Source organism: Talpa occidentalis, unplaced genomic scaffold, assembly GCF_014898055.3.
Source record: "Talpa occidentalis isolate TD23 unplaced genomic scaffold, MPIMG_talOcc4v2.1 talOcc4.7, whole genome shotgun sequence".
Classification (NCBI taxonomy): domain Eukaryota; kingdom Metazoa; phylum Chordata; class Mammalia; order Eulipotyphla; family Talpidae; genus Talpa; species Talpa occidentalis.
The window spans coordinates 28,021,342-28,045,751 of NW_023605083.1; the positions used below are offsets into that span (position 1 = coordinate 28,021,342).

At 42.5% G+C, this 24,410-nt stretch overlaps 1 protein-coding gene across 2 annotated transcripts in view; it reads right to left on the reverse strand.

Moving 5' to 3' along the window:
- APBA1 (amyloid beta precursor protein binding family A member 1) overlaps nt 1-24,410 on the reverse strand; it is a 201,525-nt gene that overhangs the window by 47,974 nt on the left and 129,141 nt on the right. For both annotated transcript variants that reach the window (XM_037495037.2, XM_054689746.1), the window contains one exon: nt 16,115-17,377. In XM_037495037.2, the coding sequence (XP_037350934.1) occupies nt 16,115-17,308 (1,194 nt within the window). In that variant the 5' untranslated portion in view covers nt 17,309-17,377. The remainder of the gene's footprint in view (nt 1-16,114; nt 17,378-24,410) is intronic.

Here is a 24,410-nt window from a genome sequence, read left to right on the forward strand (position 1 = left end):
CTCCAAGGTTTGGCCTTAATACTTTTATAATTTTCTCCCTTCTAATTTCTTACCCTCTATTGTTAAGTCAAACTGATATACTTCTTTTCCTGTATATAACCTGTGTGTTTCTACTCAGGACCCTTGTTCACGCTCATCCTGAATCCCACATGTTTATGAGCTTTAAAAGTCCATTTCAAATGCTAACCTCTTTCATGAAGTTATTCCAATTCTCAGGCAACAGGAATCCCTCTCCTATGAGAATTACTTGTATTTTTCTGTGCCAGTCTTACAATGTATCACTTTTGCCCTTATACTTTTTTTTCCCGTTCTTCCCCCCTTTTTAATTTTTTAAATATTATTATTTTTAAATTTTTTATCTCATTGTTCATTTTTAAACAATATTTGCTTCCCTCCACCCCCTCAGGTACAGTCCCTGTACGGTTTCTGGGATTACATCAAACGGAAAGCTTCTATACAGCCAAAGAGACATTAACCAAAACAGAGAGACACCCCACTGATTGGGAAAAAATCTTTGCACTCCATTCAACTGATAAGGGACTGATCACAAAGATATACAAGGAACTCATGGGACTCAACAAAAACAAAACAAACAATCCAGTCAATAAATGGGCAGAAGAACTTAAAAGGCATTTCTCCAAAAAGGAAATGCAATTGGCCAACAGGCATATGAAAAAATGTTCAACATCCCTGATAACCAGAGAAATGCAAATTAAAGCCACACTGAGATACCACCTTACACCAGTAAGAATGGCACATATCAAAAAAACAAGCAACAACAAATGTTGGTGAGGATGCATTGAAAAAGGAACTCTCCTACATTGCTGGTGGGAGTGCAAACTGTGCCCTTATACTTTATAAAAATTTAACACTATTAAATGACAATTAGAACATTTTAATAAGCACCATGAAGGTAGGCTTTATGATTAATTTACATTTTCTTCTCCAAGTGCCCAATACAGGGTTCCCCATAATATACACAGCAAGGTGCAACTAATGAGTGTGGGGCTGCATGGACACTAATCCTTTAGTCAGAGGAATAATAGGTACAAAGTAAATGTTTGTATGCAAAGTAGGTTCTGAACACAGGCAGCATTGCATTATGTGCTCACATGGATATCTGTACCTACATGTAGCTCAGGCTTCTTTTCATTGGTTCTTGATCATTGTCTGTCTCCTTTTTTGGACAAATACTACTTGCAAATCACACATCCTTATATACTTAGGATACTATTACAGGAACAGCAGGAACAAGTGTCGCAAAGGTAGAATTTCATTTGGACTGTAATCAAGTATTTGGTCATTGAGATCTTTTCCAGCCAGAACATTCTAGTTCTATTCCCTTTTCTATATGGAATTTCAAAAGTGCTAACCTAGGGCAGGCCAAGACAGTGCTCTAGGTCTTTTGGTAAACTTATGCTTTGGGGACTGTGGGGTTTTAGTTCCAGTGTCCTCAAATAGATTTTCACAACGTATATTGGTTTATCCAACTTTACCGTTTCCCTCAAATAAATGTATGTTGTTTTTCTCACTGATCTATGTTGTTTTAAATGAACCATATTCCACATTAGAATTGTAAGCCCTCCTAAATGTATGATTAGCTTTTCCTTGCTCCAAGATGTTTGTGCTTCTGAAAATTGAAACTGGTTAAGACATGCGTAATTATTCACTCTCAATATGAACTGTATTGTTCATGAACATTTATATTTCCTTAATGTGGTAAAGTAGGAAAGTGAGCTTAGGCATTGTAAGGGCATAATTATGTCATTAAAATGATAATAGTCTGGGCCTAATGAAGTGTTTTATATATACATTTATAATAGATTCAATTAATAGCAATGGCACATTTTGAGAAAATTGTCAGTTAAAATATTCTAACCACCTCCATCCTTTTTTTCCATAGGGAAAGTATTCCTTTCCCAGCCCCAAGTCCATTCATCCCATGTTAATGCTGCAGTGTGAAGGCCTGGACAACCTTATACCTCTAAGCCTTGCAGCACAGCAACCTCCTCAAATAGAAGGTGCTTTCATCATCAGGATGGCACATAAATAATTCATTTTATGACCACCAAAAGGGCTCTAAGCTTCTGTTCTTAAAGGTCAAAACCAAAAACTGACCAGTTAACTTTTAGCCAGAGTCACAATTATAAGGTAAGATTACTTAACATCTGACAAAAACCTATCTCTAAATAGAGGTTGTCTTTTCCCCTTTGAAACAGTCGCTGTATTTGAACTGAACTGCAAATTTGATAGACAAGTAAGGGAGCCTATAATTCATTTTCTCATTTAGGGTCATCCATTCCTTTTGCACTTCCTTTATTTTCATTCCCAGTCACTGGACCTGACTTCAGTGACAGGGAAAAAACAAGTCACTTTTAGTTTGTATGAAGAGATGCATCTAAGGGCACACTCTCTCCTGCAATAACACATTATCAGCTAAGAACAATAATAGCCACCATTTATGCAGGCCATGCTATGTGCCAGGTACTGTACAAGGTACATCACGCCCATTACCTCCCCTATTAGTAAAGCAGTTCTAATGTCCAAGATGCTTTCACCATTCATTTTCATTAGCAATGACTGAGCAAGAGACACAACACAGCATGGAACTGCAGGGTACAGCGCCCAAAGTAACTCATCCTTCAGGACAGAGAATAAGAAGGGAATGCTGACAGGGACAGCAAAGAGCAGGGTAGTTCTCCAAGAGGTCAAACAGCATTTTCTCTCTTTGGGTTGTCTTGGGCTTCCAGTAACAGACTAACCTGATACATTTTCTCCTGTGCTGGATTATGCCCACTCTCCGGCCTGTGCCTGCTCTGCTCTCTTCCACCATCAAAGGAAACACAGAAAATGACTTAATCTAACAGGTCTAGGAGTAAGAAACAAAAGCAAAGCAACAAACACAATCTTGAGGCAGAGGATCCACCTACCTCTTCCTCATGACACTCAAATCGGTACATCCAAAAATTCTCCATCTCTTTGGGTACTGTTTGGGTGGCAGGGTCAGCTCCGGTGCACCCACTTGTGACTGAAGCTAACCCCTGACCTCAGTGTCTGTCCAGTGGATTATTTCCAGCGGTGTTAGATGCCCGAGTCAATAATGCAACCGGTAACAAGAGATGTGACCGCATCCCCATGTCCAACCCTCTGTGTTAACCCCTCCCTGCCCAACTAGCCAGGCAGCTATGCGTCACTGGCAGCATCATCACCTGATGTTTCTGAGAAGGGGCTGGTCTACCCCTTTTGGCAGCAACGCCTACTATTTATGGGGAAAATAAACCTGGTTCCGAGGTGCTACCAGAAACTTTCACACACTCTATACTCTGCTATGTTTATAGAACCTGTGAAGAAAGCATCCAGTTCATGTGGAAGGGAGAGATGGGGTTGGGAAAAAACAGTTTTCTCAAGTCCTGCTTCAGAATGCACCTGAACATTGGGACTATAGAGAACACTGTGGCGGCCTGGGCGTCTGGGGTGCACGATGCTGGAAGGGCACGGACCCTCACTGCCTCATGTTTGCTGAGTGCCTCAAATATTCTTGTGATGCAACAGGAGTAAGGGGGACATGGCGAGCCGGCGCGACAAATACAGAAAAGAAAGCTGCCCCTCGGGCCAGCATGACTCACTTAAACCAACAGGTAGCCCCTAACTGGGCTCAAGAGCTGAACTCATCTGCCGAGGAGGCGGCAAGATAACGGTGACGAGAAGTATGGGTAGAATGGAAGGGGCAGGGGGTAGCTTATGGAAATAGAGGCAGACAGTGGTTCTGAAGGCAGAAGGTGACAACTCTCCCAGAGCCAAGTCATCTCTTGATTGACCATGGCAACGGGGAAGCACATGGATGCATGAAAATGGAAGTTACAGAGCATCCAACAGACCCTTCCTAGGAGATGGGTCTACACTCCCTCTCACCAATCCCTTCATCCGGCATGTTGACTTTCTGAATCTGCCTGTTTAGATGAAAGTACGAAAAAGACTCAAAGGACTTAACAATTCACGCCCGAGGCAATCCTTCCATGCTTGCGGGTAGGTTCCCAGGCTGTGGCCAGGCCAGCTCTGCAAGCCAAAGTGGAAAATGGAGTTAGAAAGTGGATGTCCACCACACTTCATCCACTCTTTGCTTGTTCCAGTGCCTCTGGCCACTCTTCCTAGGAGGGGGCTTGCCCCTACTACATAATCTGGGTCAGCTGAGAGAGCCCTTTTTAAAATGGTGAGCACTACAGGAGGTTTTCCTTCCTAATTGATCGATCTGGGTGTCTCTCAAAACACTTTCATTTTCCATTAATTATTTAAAAGATAGTAAATCTGAGTGTTGATTCTCAAGTGTCTAAATTGAATACTCCCAACCATTTAACTCTCCCCAGCTCATAGGCAAAGTCATTTTCCCTACCATCACCCTTGAAAATTGCTTTGGTTTGGATTCATGAACCACCCAGGACAGGCTGAAGCCATTAGAGTCTTCACTGCTGCTTTGGAAAGCTTGCAATCTTTTCAGTTATTAACCAGAAAATCACCAACACACAAGACTTAACACACCAGACATACTACAAAGAAAGCTTCTGGGCCTTCTGAAAAGCTGCAGAAAGCAGCTACTATAGTGTCCTGATGGCACAACAGAACCCAGAATTCCTTCCCTGCCTCTTATATTCATTCTTCCCTTCCCTTTAATGTTCAATATGCACCTGAAACCCACTTAATTATTCACCACTGACTTCTCCATGCCTCATTAATAATGGATGATACCTGCAATGGAAAACTTCACCCTCATCAAAAGAAAAACTTCACCTCAGAAAGGTGGCTGAGATGGAAGCATAGGGGATGGGATCCATGCTGCACAGCCAAGGGGAAACCAAAGCATGAAAACGACAGCCTGTCTCAAAAGCCTGTTCTCTCCTGGAGGGTGCTCTGAGCACCATCAAGACCTCCAAACTGTGAGCCTCTTACCCTAATTTGCATCATGGCATGTAGAGAAAAAAGAATATTCATATAATACACTGGGTCAACTGGAAAAGTCCTACATCCCAGAAGAGGCTGCCAGGGTTGAAGGCAACATCCCAGGTGGCCTTAAGTCAAAACCATACCCAGAGTCCAAGGGGACCTTCAGCACACTAGTTGAAAAGTTCTGCCTTAATGAGAATTTGTAGCAAATCCTTTTGACACTGGCAATCCTTTGAGATTAAAGTTAAAACCCTTTTACTTATGAAGAATATATTTCAGACATGCTTATTCCTTTAGGACAATCCTTCCTTTTTCCCATTACAGACTCTCCCAAATCCCAACTGTCTCTGATCTCATACCATTCTCATTTTTACCATTTTGGCTTCATTCTATCAGTCACTTCAGGATCTACATAGCTCCTGCTCTCAGTAGATAACAAAATAAACACAGTGAGGACTTGGGAATGACTGACAAAGTCAGGGGGCAAAGGCACAGCCAGCAGTTTTAACCCCAGAATCTCTTTGCTGGGAAAAGGACAGATAGCAAATGCAGTAGACAGACTTTAACAAAGACCAAACCCCTCACCACTAGTATGGACTAGTGACTTACTCTAAGCAATAAAATACAGTAAAGGTGATTGGCTGTCACTGTGATTGGGTTACAAAGACTGTGGCTACCATCTTGATAGCAGACTCCATGGATGTTTTGTCTTGCATACTTCACCAAGGCAGCAGCCAGGTAGGAGAATGCCCATGTGACAAAATCAGTGATGCATATGGCATTGTCCATAGGCCCCAAGTCCAACTGCCTGTGAGCTAAATACTGTCAAACACACATGGGATGGAAGCAGGTGTTTCTCCCGTAGAACCTTCAGATGACCACCGGCCACTGATACCTTGACCGCAGCCTAGGAGAGACTCTTCAATAGAGGACCAGCTAAGTCAGTGTGGTCAGTTTCCAGGCCACAGATGCTGTGGGACAATCAATGTGGATTGTTTTAGGCCATTACATTTTGAGCAATTTGTTACATAACATTAGATAGCCAAGACACTAAATAACGCTTCTGGTGAAACCCTCAAGAGAAGAAGAGACTTGGAGATGTAGCTGAGGGCTCAGCAGAAGACTAGCCTAGAAGAGATCATAAATTTCAGAGGCAGGCCCATGCCTACTTTAGCCAGTCTGTTTTTAGTTACTGCTGTACTCGTGGTATCTCATACAGTGCCTGATTTATAGAAGGAACTCAAAAATATCTGTAGAATGAGTGGATAAATTGTGTGATAGATTTTCAATTTTTGACTAGAGACAGTAGTTGTGACTCTCTCATCACTGACAAAATGAAGACTACATATGAAGAGGTGTATCCTACACCTCATAGTTAGTTAGATAGATAGATAGATAGATAGATAAACAGATAGCATAGCTTTGTGGCCAGGCTCTATTTCTTATCCACAATATCCTGTATATAGCTGGCGCTCAATTAAAACCAAAACATTAGCAGGGAAGTAACTATAACAACTCAATACAACCAACTCAATACAATACAACTCTGCAAACAGATGCTGAAAACACCTTTATTCCTCTGACACCATTCACTTGTCTAAGGAGATTTTCTATTATTTTCTGAGCTTGGTGAAGCATACTAGTGTCCAGTTTTGCTGTTTGACAGCCGATACCTTGGTTCTAAAGTTAAGCTTCTGCATAAGCTTCTTGGCTATTGACCTAGAGATTCTGCTACTCCCTTTTCTAAAGAGTCTGGAACATATAAAATAACAAATCTGGCTTTAGAGTCAACACTGGGAGGTATACTCTTCCATAGAGGCCAGGACAACCTGAGATAAGGATATTTAGGGTCTAGTCTTCTTAGGCCACATGTGCACATAGAATGGAGATAAATGTCCTAGGACAGCCCCTCCCATCCCACCTCCCCATCTCTCCTACACTTGACAAGAATATATATTCTAGCCAGGAACTGATTCACATGGGAAAATCATGCCTCAACAGAACAGGTATTCATTCTAAAGCTAGTCTACTTGACTTGCAATCTCATTTCAATTCCATTCCTTGCTACCCAGATCCTGGAAAAGCTGTGGCTGGACAGACTCCCTGAGGAGCTACGGACCAACAGTAGAACTCTCGGTTCAGAATAATTTAACAGGGACCTTTCACAAAAAATGGAATCCTTCAGTAGCAAAAACTTTTTTTTTTCCCCACTCGCCCTTGTAAGCTTGACAACACAACCACAAGGTCAACAGGATAAAATGCTGCTAACAAGTCTTAATGAGTTAGCATGTGCATTTGACCTTGGTCAATAGTTTCCTAGCAACAATAAAAAAAAAAATCCACATAGGCCAATGCTGAATTCAGGGAAGGAGGAAAAGGAGAAAGGACAGGGAGGAGATAATGCCAAGGAACTCAAGGCCCAGGGGAAGCCAAGGATGTTCCTCCATCCTCATTACATCATCTTTCTCAAATTAAAAAAAAATCATGGGCACAGAAGAGCACATGATCAGGGCAGGTGTTAACACCAAGCCCTCACTTCCCAGGATTTTGACAATATCTCCTTCTCAGCAGGAGAGTGGCTGCTTTCTGACTAAGAAGTGTAAGTGGTGAAATGCTTTCTTGCCTCAAAATACTTTTGCCAATTGTTCTGTGGAATCAGGGATACCAATAAAAGGTGAATGTTGCCTAAAGGGAGTGGTACATGCTGTCACTATCACTGATTAATTGCTGAATCTGATGGACTCCATCAGAACAGTCCTGGAAAGAAAGGTTGATGACCAGGGCTACTCAAGCTGGAAGCAGAGCCCTTGGAGAGCCTGACCAGAATGGGCATTCAAGGGTGTGGCAGGGATCAGCAGAAAGGGAAACACAAGACCAGAGAAGGTGAGGAGAGGTGCTACAGGCCAACAACAGTCTGCCAATGACCAGCCCTAAATGTAAAGTGAGATTTGACCTACTGAGGCAGCTAATACACCAAACTTCTGATTCTTATTCCACACTTCCATAGAGGACTCAATATCCTCAGAGCCATTTTTTTCTTAGTCATTCTGGGAAATAAATCTGATAACTCATGAAAAAATAGAAGCTGAAGAAGAAAGCAGGTGACCAATTTAAGGTAACTGCAGCAGGTCAACTGCAAGGCAAAGAGTTGCCTATAATGAACACTTATTGAGCATCAAAGTCATGTAACTTGCTCTGAGATGGAAGAGGAGAGGAAGACACTAAAAGTCTTCGACAGACTGACAGTGAATAGCAGAGGCAACAGGCTAATGCACAAGAGGCAGGAAAATAAATAGCCTTCAGCTTAAGTTACTAATTTAAATTTTAACTTAACTAGTATTAAGTTACTAATTTTAACTGGGTTTTAGAAATACTGATGCTACAACCAAATCTCCAAAGATTCTAACCAGGAAGTTTGGAATTCTGGGAATGTGATCTACACAGAGGTGAGAACCAGTGTGCAAAAAGTGTGCTATGGAGATAGGTCTGGATAAAGAGCACGATATTAGAATTTGTAAGCATAAGGCCAAGGAGTAAGGTGAGACTAGTCCATGGAGGGGTGGAGTCTTTATATGTCAAGACTCAGCCATATCTATAATTTACACTAAGGAAAGTATTGCATGAGGGAATCTTTGTCTTTGCACAAGACAAGGGAATTAGATGTCCAGGCCGATTTGCAATCTAAGGCTCCAGATAATCTGTCAGAGACAGTGACTGGCAGGCAGAGAGTACAGCTATATTACTCAGCTATTTCCAGCTATTCCATCTAAGAAAATGAGGCCCAAATGCCAATCCTGGTTCCAAACTCTGATTCATTCCCACACTTATTTAGTGTTTGCTGTTCCACTGACCGGGTTTGACCAATTACAAAGATCAACAGGCATGCTAAGTGGGCAGCTGAGTGTCCACTGTCTCAAGATGGGAAACAGCAGGGGAGAGGAATTGCAAGTGGGACTCTTCAGTAGAATGAGGTGACCTTTGTCTCAATAAAACAACATCCTTTCTATGACTACTCTCAAGAAAGTTGCCAGTGAAAACTGTTTCAAAGAAAGTGGACTGAGAAACTACAATTCTGTATTAAGGACACGATACCAGTCATAATTGTAATGGGAGCATTTCTCATTTTGAAGATGATCACATTTATAGATAAATCACATTTCACAATTCTCTGGGTTCAGGATTTAATTGGGTTACATATGGAATTCAATTATCTGTGATACATTTGTTCGTCTACCTGCACCTCATCTGCCTCTCCCAGCCCCACCCCACTTATCATAGAAAATATTGAACATACACAGATGGGAGAGCTGACACATATTTTTTGAAAGACTCCCCAGAAGTTTCTTGGCTCCCAACTTATTAAGTGAGCATGTCAGATACCCTAACTAGCCCTGTGTGCTGTGTTCCTGTCTGGAAAGTGCTAACAAAATTCTCTCTGGCTACATCACCCTTTCCTTCCCTGCAGCTTGTTCCATCTTACTGGCACAGTTTCCCACATACACTGACTAGAGACAATCCATTAAAAAGGTGAGAAAGATTCCTCAGGGGGCGGGGGGTGTCAGGTGAAGAGAAAAAAGTGGAGCGTGGGTATTATATATCAGTCTTGCCCATCACTTACTTTCGTTCCATGGAGCACAAAGTAATTGGAGACCTTGCCTTCTGCTGTGCACATCATCTGGACAAATTTGCTTGGGTGATTCCAATATGGCGATGCTCCGTTGTCTTTGGGGAGACACCAGCCAGGGCCTGTAAACAGAGGCTGCCTGGAGCTGAGCTGATTGGTGAGATGCTAAAGGTGAGTCAAAATAATCTAATACTTCAAATCCCAGGAGGAGAGAGCAAAAGTACACATTCTTCTCCCTCCTTTTGTCTTTCCATGATTGAAATGAATTATTTGCTTTTCAAAAGTGACTTTAAGGTCAAATCTTTTTCATTTTGAAGCTGTAAGAATAAGATCATTACATCTTAAAAAAAAATTGCGCTGGTCACATCAAGTACTTACAGTTCATAAGAAAAAGTGGCTCAATTTTGTTATTGACAACTAAGTTCTGTTGCTGAGGGCATTGCTCCCTGTTGGCAGGGATACGGCAAATTACTGCTGATCCTAAGTTGCAGAATGATCCATTAAATGTATCCCGGTTGAGGAAGGCATCTTGAAAACATTTCATTTTTAAAGGAAAAACCATTAACCTAAATAAGCATACAAACCTGAGGAGCAATCAACACCCACATTTGACCTCCAAAAGCATCATTCCCAGCGCAGTCATTAGTATTCTTGCTGCAATACTCCCCACATATGTCCAGTGGTTTCCAAATGCTAGGACCATTATTAAGCCTGAAGCTCCTGAATGCTTTGGGTTTTTCATTGTCAAGTTACAAATCTAATACCAATTAGAATTCCTCACCTTAAGTAGTATAACCCCCACCCTGACCTACTTTTTACTTTACTCTCAAGTGTATACTGTAAGCCAAATGGAAGCATGTGTACTTAATACATGCATAAACCCAGCATGAAATTAAAATGAAAAATTTAGGATACTTATCTTACCATGAATCATAGTAAAGCAATCACTTTCTATATATTCTGTGTATAATATACAGAAACATTTCCCTTTGTTAATTTTTGAAGAAAACAGCCCATAACAATAAGACTATCTCTGTATAGCATTAGATTTCTGAATAATGATGCTCTTATATATTTAACTTAAGGCAAAGCATTACATAGTTTCAAAAGTCAAAAAATACTATATGGCTTATGCCAAATACCAAAGTCCTCTTTCTGAGGTCTCCCCACTCAGGGACACAGTTCCAAGCCTTCTAGAAAATTCTCCTGCTATTTATTTCCATTTTCATTAAAGTATGTTTACACAACCTCAGCTTGATTTTTTCAATTTCAGACATTATTGCTTGGTATCTGCTATAAAAGAGTAGGATTTATTTCTTACATGCTGTACCTTCCCTCATCCTCAACATATGACAATTTTTGGTTAATCAATAGTCAGTGTTTGTATTCTGCAAGCTATATATATGCTCTTCCCTGCTGAGATATACATACACTATTGCCTTTCTTGCTTGCATAATAATTGTGAGGTACATAACTAAACTGTTTCTCCATTTGCTTAGTTTTCTGTATACTGATCAATAATTTAACTATCCTAAAGTTATCTCAGTACAAATAAATTCCTCTCAGTACAAATAAATTAGGAAATTTCTCATTTCTACCCTTTCAGGAAACTTCCAACCTGAAGTCCTTTGAGCTTTAATCCACACTCGATCAGCTGCCATCTTGGCCTTCACACAGTGTAATCTTGGGTCTCTTTCCCCTTTACCCTGGAGAATCCCTTGTCTCTTTCCATGTTAGACCCTCTGTTTCCTGGGTCTCACATCCTCTTCCTGCTTTTCTCGTGTGTTTGTAGTTCATGTTAGAGATGTTTTTCAAACATCCAGTGATGTTTGACTGTACGCTCATATTTAAGTGGGTCCCCAAAAAGCCACTGGAAGATCCAGGAGTGGCAGAACCCTTCACTGTGGAGTGATGGGGCGGAGAAGGTGTTGCCGGAAACCCTCGAATGTTAGTGTTGTAGGCATTTTCTCTTGGACCTATTTCTTCAGAGAGGACTATTCTAGTCTCCTATTAGAGGTTGAGGCCTTAGGATGGGTGGGTCCTAAGCCAACAGCTAAGAATTCTGAGGCATTCAGCTAAGAATTCTAAGGCATTCTCTATTTCTACTCAACTACTACTACTGCCTAGCAGGCCCCGTGCCCTGGAAGGTTCTTCATTCCCATTTCAGCTGTGACTGGTGTCCCTGGTTTCAGTGCTGCTCTGATTCACCCTCTGCTTGTAGTAAACCTCTCATTTCTTTATGGGGGAGGGAAGAAGTAGTAACCTGGTGGTGTGCTCTACAGAAGGGATCTGAAATCCATGTCTCTTGTAATAGACATACTTCTGCTATCTGAAGAATTGGGTGTCTCAAATTCCTGAGCTTTTTTTTTTTTTTTTTTTTTTTTTTGGGTGGGGGAGAGGGCACTGCACAAATCCTCAGAGACACAGAAAATGGAAACTTCATTAATGTGATTTAAGAATTAATCAGATTATGCTGTGGTAACAAACCATTACAAATCCCCATGGCTTAAATAACAAAGGCTGACTCCGCTCTCAGGGTACATGTCCACACAGGTCACCTGAGACCTACACTCAGAGGCTCTGCTATCTCGCGAAATGGCCATCTTAATGGGAGGCATCAAGGGAAGTTGCATGCTTAGCTTCTGCTGCCTAGAATTCACCACACACTCCATTCTCCCATTTCATCAGCCATGTCTAACCTCCAAGGGATGAGGAAGTACTGTGCAGTCCTCAATGTGCTTAAAAAAGAGCACACATGGAAATTCTGGGGAGCACTAATGTCTAACACAGCCAGGCACCACTTTGGTGCCTCACAATTTTATTTTTCTCACCTGCTGTTTCTTCTGTCTCGGTGCTTGTGGCTTTACTTTTTCCCTGTCATTTTAGTGGAGCTTGAGAAGGAGAGATAATCAACATTTCAAGCTGCACAACACACCGCTCAGAGCAGCCCACGCCCGCCATGTATGCTGTGTCTGTTACCAGCATCTCCGATTCTACCAGGACTCTGCTCTCAAAACCATTTTGTTCCCTAAAGTGAGCACAAGAGGCTTTGCAACTTTTCAGAGTTGATAGTTCATTAAAAATATTTTTCAAGAAGGGGGTTGGGAGGTAGCTTTTAAACATATTTGGAAAAGAGAAACTGTACTAGAAGCAAATCAGTTTTTTAAAACTCCAGAAAACGATTATTTCACTCAGGGCTGAGTGTCTTGTATATATTCAATGAGCTCTTCCTGGGGAGCAGTCCTATCTTCTCATTCTGTACAATTCACCAGCAAACAAATGCCATTTTGCTTCAAGTGAGGGGAAAAATGCTAAAGTTTGGGAATGAAAACTGATGTTAATAGTAGAGTTAGCCATCAGCAGCTTTCTCTGGCAAGTGTTAATACAGATGTTCTTTATTTCCTTCTGTCTGCCTCATTGAAGTTTCTATCACACCTTTTTGAGAGTGCACTGCTTTTGTAATAAGAATTCCAGGATTACTTCTCTAGGACTGCTGACCATGGCCACAATAGGGCAGTTCTTATTGTTAAAATTGTATCTGTGCCGATAAAACTATATTTAGTTAAGTCTCAAATCCACACGAGGAAACTGCAGATGGTATATTTTTCCCTTGAAGTCAGTGGTTCTTAATTTTTTTACACACTTAAGAATCACAGGGAGCGTTCACAAATGAAATAAAGCAAAACAGACACCTCCTCCCCCCAGAAAAAAAAAACACAAAAAACCCAGATCACTGATTTGGAAAGGAAAAGCAATAATTTATATTTTTAACAAGTACCTTCTGAACAGATGTTAGACCACACTGAGTTAAACAGTGCTTCTTTCCTATTTTCTGCAATATTACATATGAACCAAGCATCCAGTGAAAAGTTTGTGATGCAGAGAAAAATCAAGAGAAAGTATATACATATAGCCTCCCACCTCCCAACCCCAGCATAATATCATCAAAGGGATAGTCAATGAATGTCTTTCCAATAAATATGGCAAGACAGATAAAAATACAACTTGCAAATTTAAATGGCTTAAATATAACTGGTGGAATATTTTTAAACACAAGGTTGTGGTTTTTGCTTTCTAAAACATCATTCAATATTCTAGAATTAATTTTACTTTTTGAATGAAATGTCAAGCAACAGAGTTGAGCTGTTCTCTTAGTTCACAGGAACAACAGTCCTTGGACTGTACTGTGGGTTCATCTCAAGTCAAAGTGACAATATGGCTAAAGGCAGTCATTTCAGGAGCTGTTGCATGTGAGAAAGTTGAAGGGAGAAGCCGGCGTCTGGACCAAAAGCTCCTGCAGTATTTTCTCTGATGGCTTTCCAAGTTTCTAACAAGATATAGAACCCAGCTTTCTTGACAGCTCCCTACTTTTGAAAACCTGCCCCATTTCTACTTCATCTGCAAAATGTTTGCTGCTTCCCCTCCTAGAGGGGAGGAATCTGGAGAAGCTGGAGGTCAAGGAGAATGCAACATGAGCACAGCTGTTTTTAACTGACTGTGAAGCATGGAAAACAGAGAATACAAGGCCGAACTAAGCCAATGCTGCCCCCTTGCAGGGGAGAGTGCAGATTCTCTCCTGATCTGTTTCCAACCATTCCTTAAAAGTGCCAGCATTTTAATCAGCTAACAAATGTTGAGTGTTACTAAAAGAGGAGGTGAATACTTCTGAAATGCACGGCCTTTAGGTATAAGTAAAATGAACAAACAGCTACAAATAATGGTTTTTCACTCCAAAAGATATACTGAGAAATAGTCCGGTGTAATAAAATGCAAACTTAAATGAAGTTGGATTTAACCTCGACATTTCTTTTATTCCAAGCTCCCACAATTTTAAATAAAACTGCTTAAAATTTCTTCAAGAGAATGGAAAAGTGAGCATCTGAGCAGAATTTTATAACAAGGTAGTGAAGACAAAGGTTAGTCTTCTTGATTTATTTTGATTAGATTGTGACACCTAAGCTTGCCATGTTATCACATTTGTTAGATATTTCAAAAATGGAAAAGAAAATGTCAACAGGGGCAGCAATAACTGTTTGTAGCTTTTCACAAGGAAGTACAAAGCAAAAAATCTGTCTTTTTTGAAATGAGAAGGCCACCCTGGTCCCACAGAAGTGAAGATTAAGCACTTACTGAAAACCGCAGTGAGGACACAAGGTGGGTAATAGAACGGCAGAAACCCCTGGCAGGAAAAGGCTCAAAAGGATTTTCTCCAAAGAGACCACACTTCCTGCCCCAAATCTTTATAATGGACTGCTTTAAAGGCAACAGCTCTCAAATAGTGATCCTGGAATCAGCCACATCAACATCACCTGGAAGGGAACTTGTTAACTAATAAGAACCTCACCTGAGCCCAGTGAGCCTGGAAAACAGTCAAGATAAAGGTAATTTGTCTCCATCCTTTGGTTGTTAAAGAGCTTACTGCAAAACCCCTATATCTATTGATACATAAGACTTGTTAACCTACAACAAGACCAGGCACAGATCCTCCAAATTCCCATTTGCTTCCTCACAAATTATTAGCTGAACTGCTGCTTAATCAGAACAAAATTTCTGTTAACCTACCTTAAGATTCTCTCCTCCCTGTAGGTCCCTGAACTGTGACCAGCATAAAACCCTCAATAGCCCCTCCTGAGAAGAAGCTGCTCGCAGATTCAAAGTCTCTCAGTGTAATGCCTTCAGGTCAGCTTTCATTCCACATCGCACATCTTGTTTACTCCTCTCTTTCAATGAAAACCCCTTTTGTCTAATCCCAGCATTCCTTGCAGATCTTATGGCCAGAGGGTTCTCCTGTTGCAACAGTCAGGCTCCCCTTATGACAAAAGTATTTTTCTCCCCTTTGCAATAATCTTTTTCAAGAAAGTCCTGGGCCTCCCCTGGTGGTGCAGGCGGTTGAGCGTAGAGCTGTGAAGCTGTCCGCTGCCTCTGCAGTGCCGTTTCGATCCCTGCCCGGCGCGGAGCAACCCACATGGCGGCGGCAGACCTCTCCTGTCTCGCCTGCTGCTCCCCTCAGCAGTGTATTTCGTCAGTCTGCCTGTTCGGTTCCCCGCTCTCTCTCCGGTGAATCCTCTCACCCTCCCGCGCATCTGGCCCGTACCCCAGTTCTTGTATAAATAAATAAATAAATCTTTAAAAAAAGAAGTCCTTACTTTGCCCGGACTTGCTCTTTATTGTTATTTATTTATTTATTTTTTTTTTGAGGCTAGAAATACAAATCTCAGGCCTTATCCCAGACCTTCTGAATGAGACACCGAGTGATGGGGTGGGCCTAGAAATTTCTCAGAACCAGCACTCCAGGACAGTTTGAGAACCACTGATTTACAGCAATCCCTCCAAGAGCCTGATAAGCACTGGATGCTTTATCTCCCTTCTACCTGCATTGTACTCACTGGCGCTTGAGTGCAAGCTCAGGCTTAATTAAGGTGGTACCCGTTCTTAGCGCTCCCACAGAACACTTATCTCATAGCGTCACTTCCCAATGACAAACACGGCCACAGAGCACGCATCTCCCCTGGGAGCGTGCAACAGAGTAAGCCCCAACCCACACATACTCACATCTCCATCCACTGGCCGCCGGTCATCACCATCCCCGGTGGGACTAATGTCCTGGCGCATGACCCAGATGGGCTCTTTGGGCTCGTCGGGGGTGTAAGGCGAACGGATGGTCCTGGTTTTCACCTCCTCGATGGCTTCCTTGATGTCCTTGATGGCCAGCGAGATGGCATCCCTCTTCTCCTTGCTGTACCGCTGCACCGCCTCCCCACCCGCGGTGCCCGCCGCCCGCTGCTGCTGCCCTGCCGGGGCAGGGCTCTCGGGTCGGCCCCCGCCTGGGGTGGGCGCGCGCTCCAGGTCCTGCTCAGCTTCGGGCATGTCCTCAGCTGCCTTGTCTAGGCTCTGCGAGCTCATGCTCTGCTTCACCTCAGCTACGATCTGGTCGATGTCTTCCTCCTGCTCGTAGCTGTCCATGCGCGGGTAGGGCGCGAACTCTGCCTCCTTCTCGGGGCTGTCAGACTCGCCGTCCGAGCGCTCGTCGTAGTGGTGCAGGCGAGCGCCCAGGGCCTCCTGGCGGTACGCGGCCGCCTCGTCGCGCTCCTGCTCGTACAGCCGCAGACCATCGCGTGCCTCCAAGTCCGGAGCATCCCCAATCTCCTCGTACACGTGCTCCTGGAGGCCCCCGTAGTCTGCATACGGCTCCGCGTAGGGCTCGTCCTCGCCACGGTGGAAGAGCCGGTGCGTGTAGACATAGCCCGAGTAGGCCGCGTTCATGGCCTCCTCGTGCTCCAGCGAGTGGAAGTGCAGGTGGTTGGGCAGCGCGCGGCGGTGGGTGGCCTCGGCGTGCTCGGCCTCCGCCTGCTCCGTGTACTCCTCGGCCTCGGGCCGGTACTGCACGGCGTAAGCGCTCTCGTCCTCAGGGTCCTGCGCGCGGTCCGCATCGTAGCCGTCGCGGGCCGCGGCGATCACGTCGCCCTCGGCTGTGTCTGTGTGGTTGTGGAAGCCGCTCTCCGTGCTGGCAGAGCGCGCCAGGCACTCGCCGTGCTCCTCCTCGTCTTGCTGCCCCGACTGCGCACCCCTCAGGTCCTCCAGGGCGCGCCCGCGCTGGGGGCGGCCCGCATAGTGCGGGGGCTGCGGCTGCGGCTGCTCCTCCTCTACTTCGGGGTGCTCCAGGTCGGCCTCCACGGACTCGTTCACCTCCCCGCCTGCTGCCTCGTCGGTCACCTCCACCTCCGCGGACCCCTCCAAGTGGTTCATGGTGGGCGTCGGGGAAGGCTGGGAGAGAGGCTTGGCCGGCTCAGTGTGCTCTCATTTTGCTCCACCTGGCTGGAAAAACACAAAGGGGAAGGCTGTTAATTAGGTTCAGAATAGTCAGGACCCAGTACCAAGATGATCTTAAATGCAGCAGATTGATCCCTTCTGACTCTGGGTGAATTAAAAAATGGTTGCAGGGGTCTCCCTGATGGCGCAAGGGGTTAAGAAGCAGCACTATGAAGCAATCCGTAGCCTCTGCAGCACAAGTTCGATCCCTGGCCGGTCAGGGAGCAACCCACATGGCGCAAGTGACCTCTCCTGTCTCGCCCGCTGCTCCCCTCAGCAGTGTATTTCAGTCAGTTTGCCTGTTCTGTTCCCCACTCTGTCTCTAGTGAATCCTCTTAACCCCTCTCCCCTCGCCCCCCCATCTTTGGCCTGTGCCGCAGTTCTTGGATGCATAAATAAATAAATCTTTTAAAAAAAAAAGGTTGCAAATTTAAACTCAATCTGACAGTACATAGATAATTTTCTTCGTAGCACCGATTGTAATTTGTAATTACACATCTACTTGTTTAATTGCTTACTGGCTTTCTCCCTTCCCCACCCTCAGACTGAGAGCCTTGTGAGCGTATTGCTCTCCATCATGCTTACTATTCAGGTTCCATTTCTGTTACATATAATAAAGAGTACTGCTAAATTGAATGGGCCAATTGACACATTTCCCATCTGCTAAGGGATAAATCTCTAAATTAAACCAGGATCATAGATACTTTAGAAATGGTTCTTTAAATAAATTTCAAGGGCAAAAATAATCTTGAAATGTTTTGATGCTAGCAATATAAATAATGCAGCCATCCTGGGGGAGGCTACCAACCACCCCTCGGTGCTTGTCCTGGCATTACTGGCTGTTACCTCTGCAAGTGGCTTCACATTTGGCTTCACAGTCTATGATGAGACTGTTCCTATAGAAGAACATTAACTATTACACAGAGAATAAATATGTGGGTCAAATAAACGGGCATGTTCTCTCAGAGTTGGCTTTTCATTGTGAAAATTCAAGGGAAGTAGGTACAGGATGTAGGGTTTCCCAAACTTGTATGACTGGAAACACTTTTTTTCTAGAGGCCAGTGTTCTGAAAACTTAGTTTTTTAGAGTTCCAGTGTTCTGAAAAATACACTTACCAGTCACTAGCTGATACTACTACTCACTTCCCTCATATACTCTGTATCTAAATTCTGTAATAACCATTACAGCTGGAAATGTCATAGCTAATTTCTCAAAGTCATATGTAGGTCTCTATTTCTAAAGGAATTTGTAGCTAGAGAGAGATTTAGTTTTAACATCCCTCAATTCTACTTAATTATAAAATCACAAAATAGCTCCATTGCATAATCTGTGGGAATATAGGAACAAGCACAAAGGATGTAAAGAACAACAACAACAACAAAAAGACAGACAGGCAGGACCCCTAGGATTTCCAGTCACCAATGATACATGGGTTCAGCGAAGTGTGTAAACTTTTCTCACAACATTCATTTGGAGGCCCCTGTACAAGTGAACAAATGGATGGGAAGTGAGTTCTTTATTATATATTTTTAAAGATTCATTTATTTATACAAGAACTGGGATACAGGTCAGAGGTGCAGGAGGGTAAAATAATTAACCAGAGACAGAGCAGGGAGCAGAACAGGCAGAAGGACCGAAATACACTGCTGAGGGGAGCAGCGGACGAGGCAAGAGAGGTCTGCCACGCCATTTGGCTATCTCCCTGGCCAGCTGGGAATCGAATTGGCACCATGGAGGCTGTGGACAGCTTCACAGCACTGTGCTCAATTCGCTGCACCACCAGGAAGGTCCCAGAAGTGAGCTCTTTAATGCAACAACAGAGAGTGCCAAGAGGGCCAGGAATACCCTAGTAACTAATATTGGGATGCATTATATTGTACATAACTCCCCACCACAACCAGAGTAATTTCCTTCAATTATGACAGTCCCAGCAGTAAAGGAGGTCACTTAGGAGCTACCAAGTTCAAGTTCACCTTAAGCAGAAGTATTTTCTTTCACCTATTCAATGAAGCCACTCCAGACTGACACATACTGCAAAATAACTTATGGTTTACATGAGATGATCAGTCTTTATTACTTCCCTATTTGACAAGAGCCTCACCTCATACAAGTTAGCCCCAGCCTCCTTTGAAAAACTGTGGACTCCTCTCATTAAATCCTGAGAACAGTGACTGTGGACTAGGTCTGAGAAAGTTTTCCAAAAGTAAGTGTAGGTCTCCATTCAGACTTTGATGGAGGATTATATTCTGAATAGCAGAGGCACCTGGTGGTATTGAAGGCTCCCTGGATTAAGTGACCGCTAATAGATTATGGAAGGTACAAATGAAATATTTAATTAAATACAACAGATGGATAAGAACAGTTACCCAAGTTTCCCTTCTAAGGACCCTTTAACAAAGATGACAGATAGAAACCACATGAATGTACAAATCTAAGACTGATGGTCACAAAGCTAAGGTTAACAGAAGACACCAAACGTGCCCACCCTTCTCCCAGCACCTGCTACCCTGCAGTGTGTTGTGTCCACTGCATGTGGTCAGTGGTGGAAGTACAATTACGGCCATCCAAATCACTCTGCGGACTAATAATTCATCTCAGCCACATGTAGAACTGACCTAGCTTCCATGAAAATGACTATTTCTCTTTTTAGTTTGATGAACATGTATTGGCATAAATATCAAAAAGAAAGTTTAGTTTATTCTGTATTAAAGCCATACCTGATGAGCAAATGATGCCTTCACATAGAGCACTCATTGATTCAGGGAAATTGGATTTCCATAAAGGTACAGACACTAATTCATGGTTAAAAGGTTACAAGAAATCAGTTCTTTGGGGTATGGAGTGGGCACACTCTTCAAATAATGTAGTTTTGGTACAGTGGAACTTTCTATTCACAAAGTACATTCTCTTCTATATCCATGCCCCATAAGGAGAAGATTTATGAATGGGATATTTATATTTCCCTCAGCATTGTGGTTTCAAGAATATAGTTTGGGTTGTAGTACCAGTAACATGTTAATTAGCAACACACATTGATTTGACGAATTTCCCTAGGACCCAGGCAAACAGCAACTTCTGAGGATGGCGATGACGTTGGTGGTTAGGTCCATCAGTAGCACAAAAAAGGACCATTCCCCATATGCTGGCAACTTTTGGGGTGGTATTTATAAAAAATACCATTGAGGCAGGCTATTGTAGGTACAAATTTCTTTTTTTTTTTTTTAAGATTTATTTATTTATACAAGCACTGGGTACAGTGAGAAGCACGGGAGGGTGAGAGAATTCACCAGAGCCAGAGCGGGGAACAGAACAGGCAGACTGACAAAATACACTGGTGAGGGGAGCAGCGGGCACGGCAGGAGAGGTCTGCACGCCTTGTGGGACCCTCGCCAGCAGCAGGGGATCGAACAGAGGCTGCAGGCAGCTTTGCAGCCCAGCACTCAACTGCTGCGCCACCAGGGGAGGCCCCGGTACAAACTTCTTAAAAAGCATTTTGGCAAGATGAATTAAAATCTTTAAAAGTAACATACTTTTGCCCCAGTAATTCTACTTATATAATCCTCAAAGGAAAAACTCAAATATGAACAAAGATGTTTCCCACAGCATTAACTTAAAAAGCCAAGATCATAAACACTAAATATTAAGCACTAATATTAAGTACAAATATGTACAGCGCTAAGCATATTAGCCTCAGACTGCTATGCAGAAAGAAGTGGGTTTTTTAGTGGTTGCTCCCCTTGGAGGTCCCACATCACTCAAACTCAACCTGCCACAGCTGAGCAAACCATGCCTCTCCACTCTCTCTCCCCATCCCGGCTCCCAAACCCAGCGCCCTCCACCAGCTACCCAATCGCCCAAGCCCCCAATTCAGGAAATATTACTGACTTTCTCTTTCCCTCACTTTCTTCTCTAAACTGATGACAAGTCCATTGCCTTAATAACTCTTTCATCATCCTCACTGCCACCGTCTAGTCTCCCCTGGTTCTTTACCCCTATACAATTTTTCCTTTGCCTAATTTCTTGGTCCCCTCCAGTCCAGCCTCCCCAACTGCCATCAGGAAGATCTTTAAAAAATACAAATAGCAATCCCATAACCCCATTTCTGAGACTCCTCAGTGATTTCCCTTAAGTGTAGTGCGAGTGCTTAACTAACATACCAGGAATTACAGGACATTTTCCATGTAATGACTCATTTAGTTATTAGCCTATGAAGAGCCTCCTTCCTCCCTCCCTGCCTTCCTCCCTTTCTTTCTTCCAACACAGTATGTAACTCAGGTGTACAGGTGCACACCTCTTTAGATGCACATTACCACCAAGGCACCCCTAGTCCTCCACCATGGTTCATTGGGTCCCCTCTACATCTTACGCTCCTTTTTTACACTTCTTCTCTGGTAGCCTCAATTCTACAGTCAGATTTCTAGTGTTTGTTCCCCACTCTGTCTCTGGTGAATCCTCTCACCCCCTCTGACCTCTGACCTGTACCCCAATTCTTGTAGGTATAAATAAATAAATCTTTAAAAAAATATATTATTTTGTTTTCCCTAATCTTCTATACAATAACCTGGTGCTTCCCCTGTTTAAAACTACCCCAACATTAGCTGAGCCATCACCTTGGACACCCCATTTTCTGGACCAAGAATTTCAATAACTTCGCTGAATGATTGTTTGATGGCAGTTGCCATATTCCTTGGAGACAGCACACAGGCTGCTGGACTAAACTTTCATCTATGCTAGCATTGAACTTACCTTTCAGCACCTCTCCAACACAGGAGGGTCGGTCCTGGTCCTCAGCAAATTTTGGTAGATTCTATATTTACATGTTTTAAGGCTACTGCCTTGGCTCAAAACACTTTGCCTACTTCCCTATTGGCACAGTTTTCAAAATTAATTTACAAAATTTGAAGTTAGCAGCAAATTGTTCTCAATATCCTATTATTTTGTCACATTTAATTTTTGACCCCAAAGGACTGTCTACCACCTTATTTACAAGAGTTGCCCATGAATGGTGCTTGAATTTCCTCAAATACCAATCTATCCTCAAAGTCTCACCCCCATCATCCACCATACTTAATGTGGTGTTGTAGTGGGTAAGGTATGAGTCACTGACTGCCTGAATTGGCATCTTTCTTTCATCACTTGCTTTTTAACTGTGGATAACTTACAACAAATGCTCCAATTGATTTCTAAAACAAGAATAATTTACCTACACCACAGTGTCATTAGATGATACAAGTTAACATACTGAAAATACTTAGAGCAGAGCCCAATACATTGTAAATGTCATATATCATTCATTAGTGCATTTTCTGCATACACCATTATTAACACATGGTACCCTTATTTATTAATATTACCCTTCTATAAATAAGGCTATGTAGTGATGGAAAACAAGCATACTTTCTCTATTTTGAAATAAACACTGGGTCTATCAGATAATGATCACATACCATACTATGTGTAGACCTATATGGATGGTGCTTTACATACTAAGTTTCTAACTTTCACTACCATCCCAGAGAAAATTATTATCTCCAGTTGCTAATTTTGAGTCAGAAGCTCAGACTGCTCAAATAACTTAGCCAAGGGCACTCAGAGCTGAAAGGGTGGAGTAGCTCTCTCTGGCTCCTACTATTCATGTTCTCCCTATTACATTTCACTGAGTCCATAAAGTGATGCAATTGATTTTTTAAACAAACACCTAAATTGCTATAATCCCTTTTAGAATAGTCACCTTGGCTGACTCTATGCTTACATGTTCCAAGGGCACTGCCTTTGCTCAAAAGACTTTGGCCACTCCTATATTGGAATTGATTTAGAAGTTAATTTAAGGGTTGAAGCTACCAACAAATCATTTTCAATATTCTATAGTCATGTCTAGTTATATTTGATTTTTTTACCTCAGAGGGGTATCATTCAGATTTATCATCCTCTTTATTTATAAGATTCAGTTGTAAATGCTGTTTGATGTTCTTCAAATATCAAATCTATCCCTAAATCATGAAGGTGTGTGACAGTCAAGACTATTAACAAGACTCTGCCTGGTTCAAACTCTGAAGTCAATTCCAAGGAGGGTTTTAAAAATTGTTTTGGCCAATGGCCACATTTTTAACATAAGCTTCATCCTTGCAGAGTAAATAGAGGGGCTGAAGCCATTTGGCTGAATACGTTCTTGTGTGATTGCAACAAAATCATGTTCACTCCTTTCATCCACTCTGAAATCTGTATAATGGCAGCTCACACACAGGCAGAAAAATCACTTCACTGGCTTGGTCTTTGGTTAAAGTAAAAATTCTGAATTTCCGCAGGCTCCCTTATTGTCTAGCTCTTGGTTTAGTATTTGAGAAATCAAATATTGTCTCTAAAAACTGATTTAACAAACATTGTGTTTTCAATATAATGCATGAAATAAGATTTAGGTAATCACTGAAATTCAGAGGGGAAATCTTGCAAATTTAATAGAAAATTCAATAGATACTCTCTGGAAATGAAAGCCAATTAATAAGTCTATGTGAATTTTTGTGAAATGCTCCTGGTACATAATCATGCACATCTACATGATCCATATTTATTGAAGGTTATGCTAACATTTTCCTCTAACAAGCTCTTTTCACGTCCCTACAACTTCCTTTCCTCACCTCCCATTACGTTTGCCATCTCTGTGGCTATATTACCCAGTTTGGGGGTATTAAATCACCAATAGCAATCAATCTGGATGATTTCGCTGATATTCCTATTATGCAGAAAGTCATACACATACAACACTATCGTGTTAAAGACAGTAAATCTCCAAAATCAGTTCAGCTGTGCTAGTTTTCAGAGACTCATTACTTCATACTTCTAAAACAAATGGAAACCAGGGATGTCAGGCTAAGGATGAATTGAACAGTAATTCATTAAAATGTGTTTTTCCTTTGAGACTACACCACCTCAGATTTTTACAATCTGAGTTACTTTTACAAGTTATTTGGCTACTGTTGCTTTTATTTTTTTTAAAGATTTATCTTTTATTTATACAAGAGTTAAGGTACAGGCCAGAGG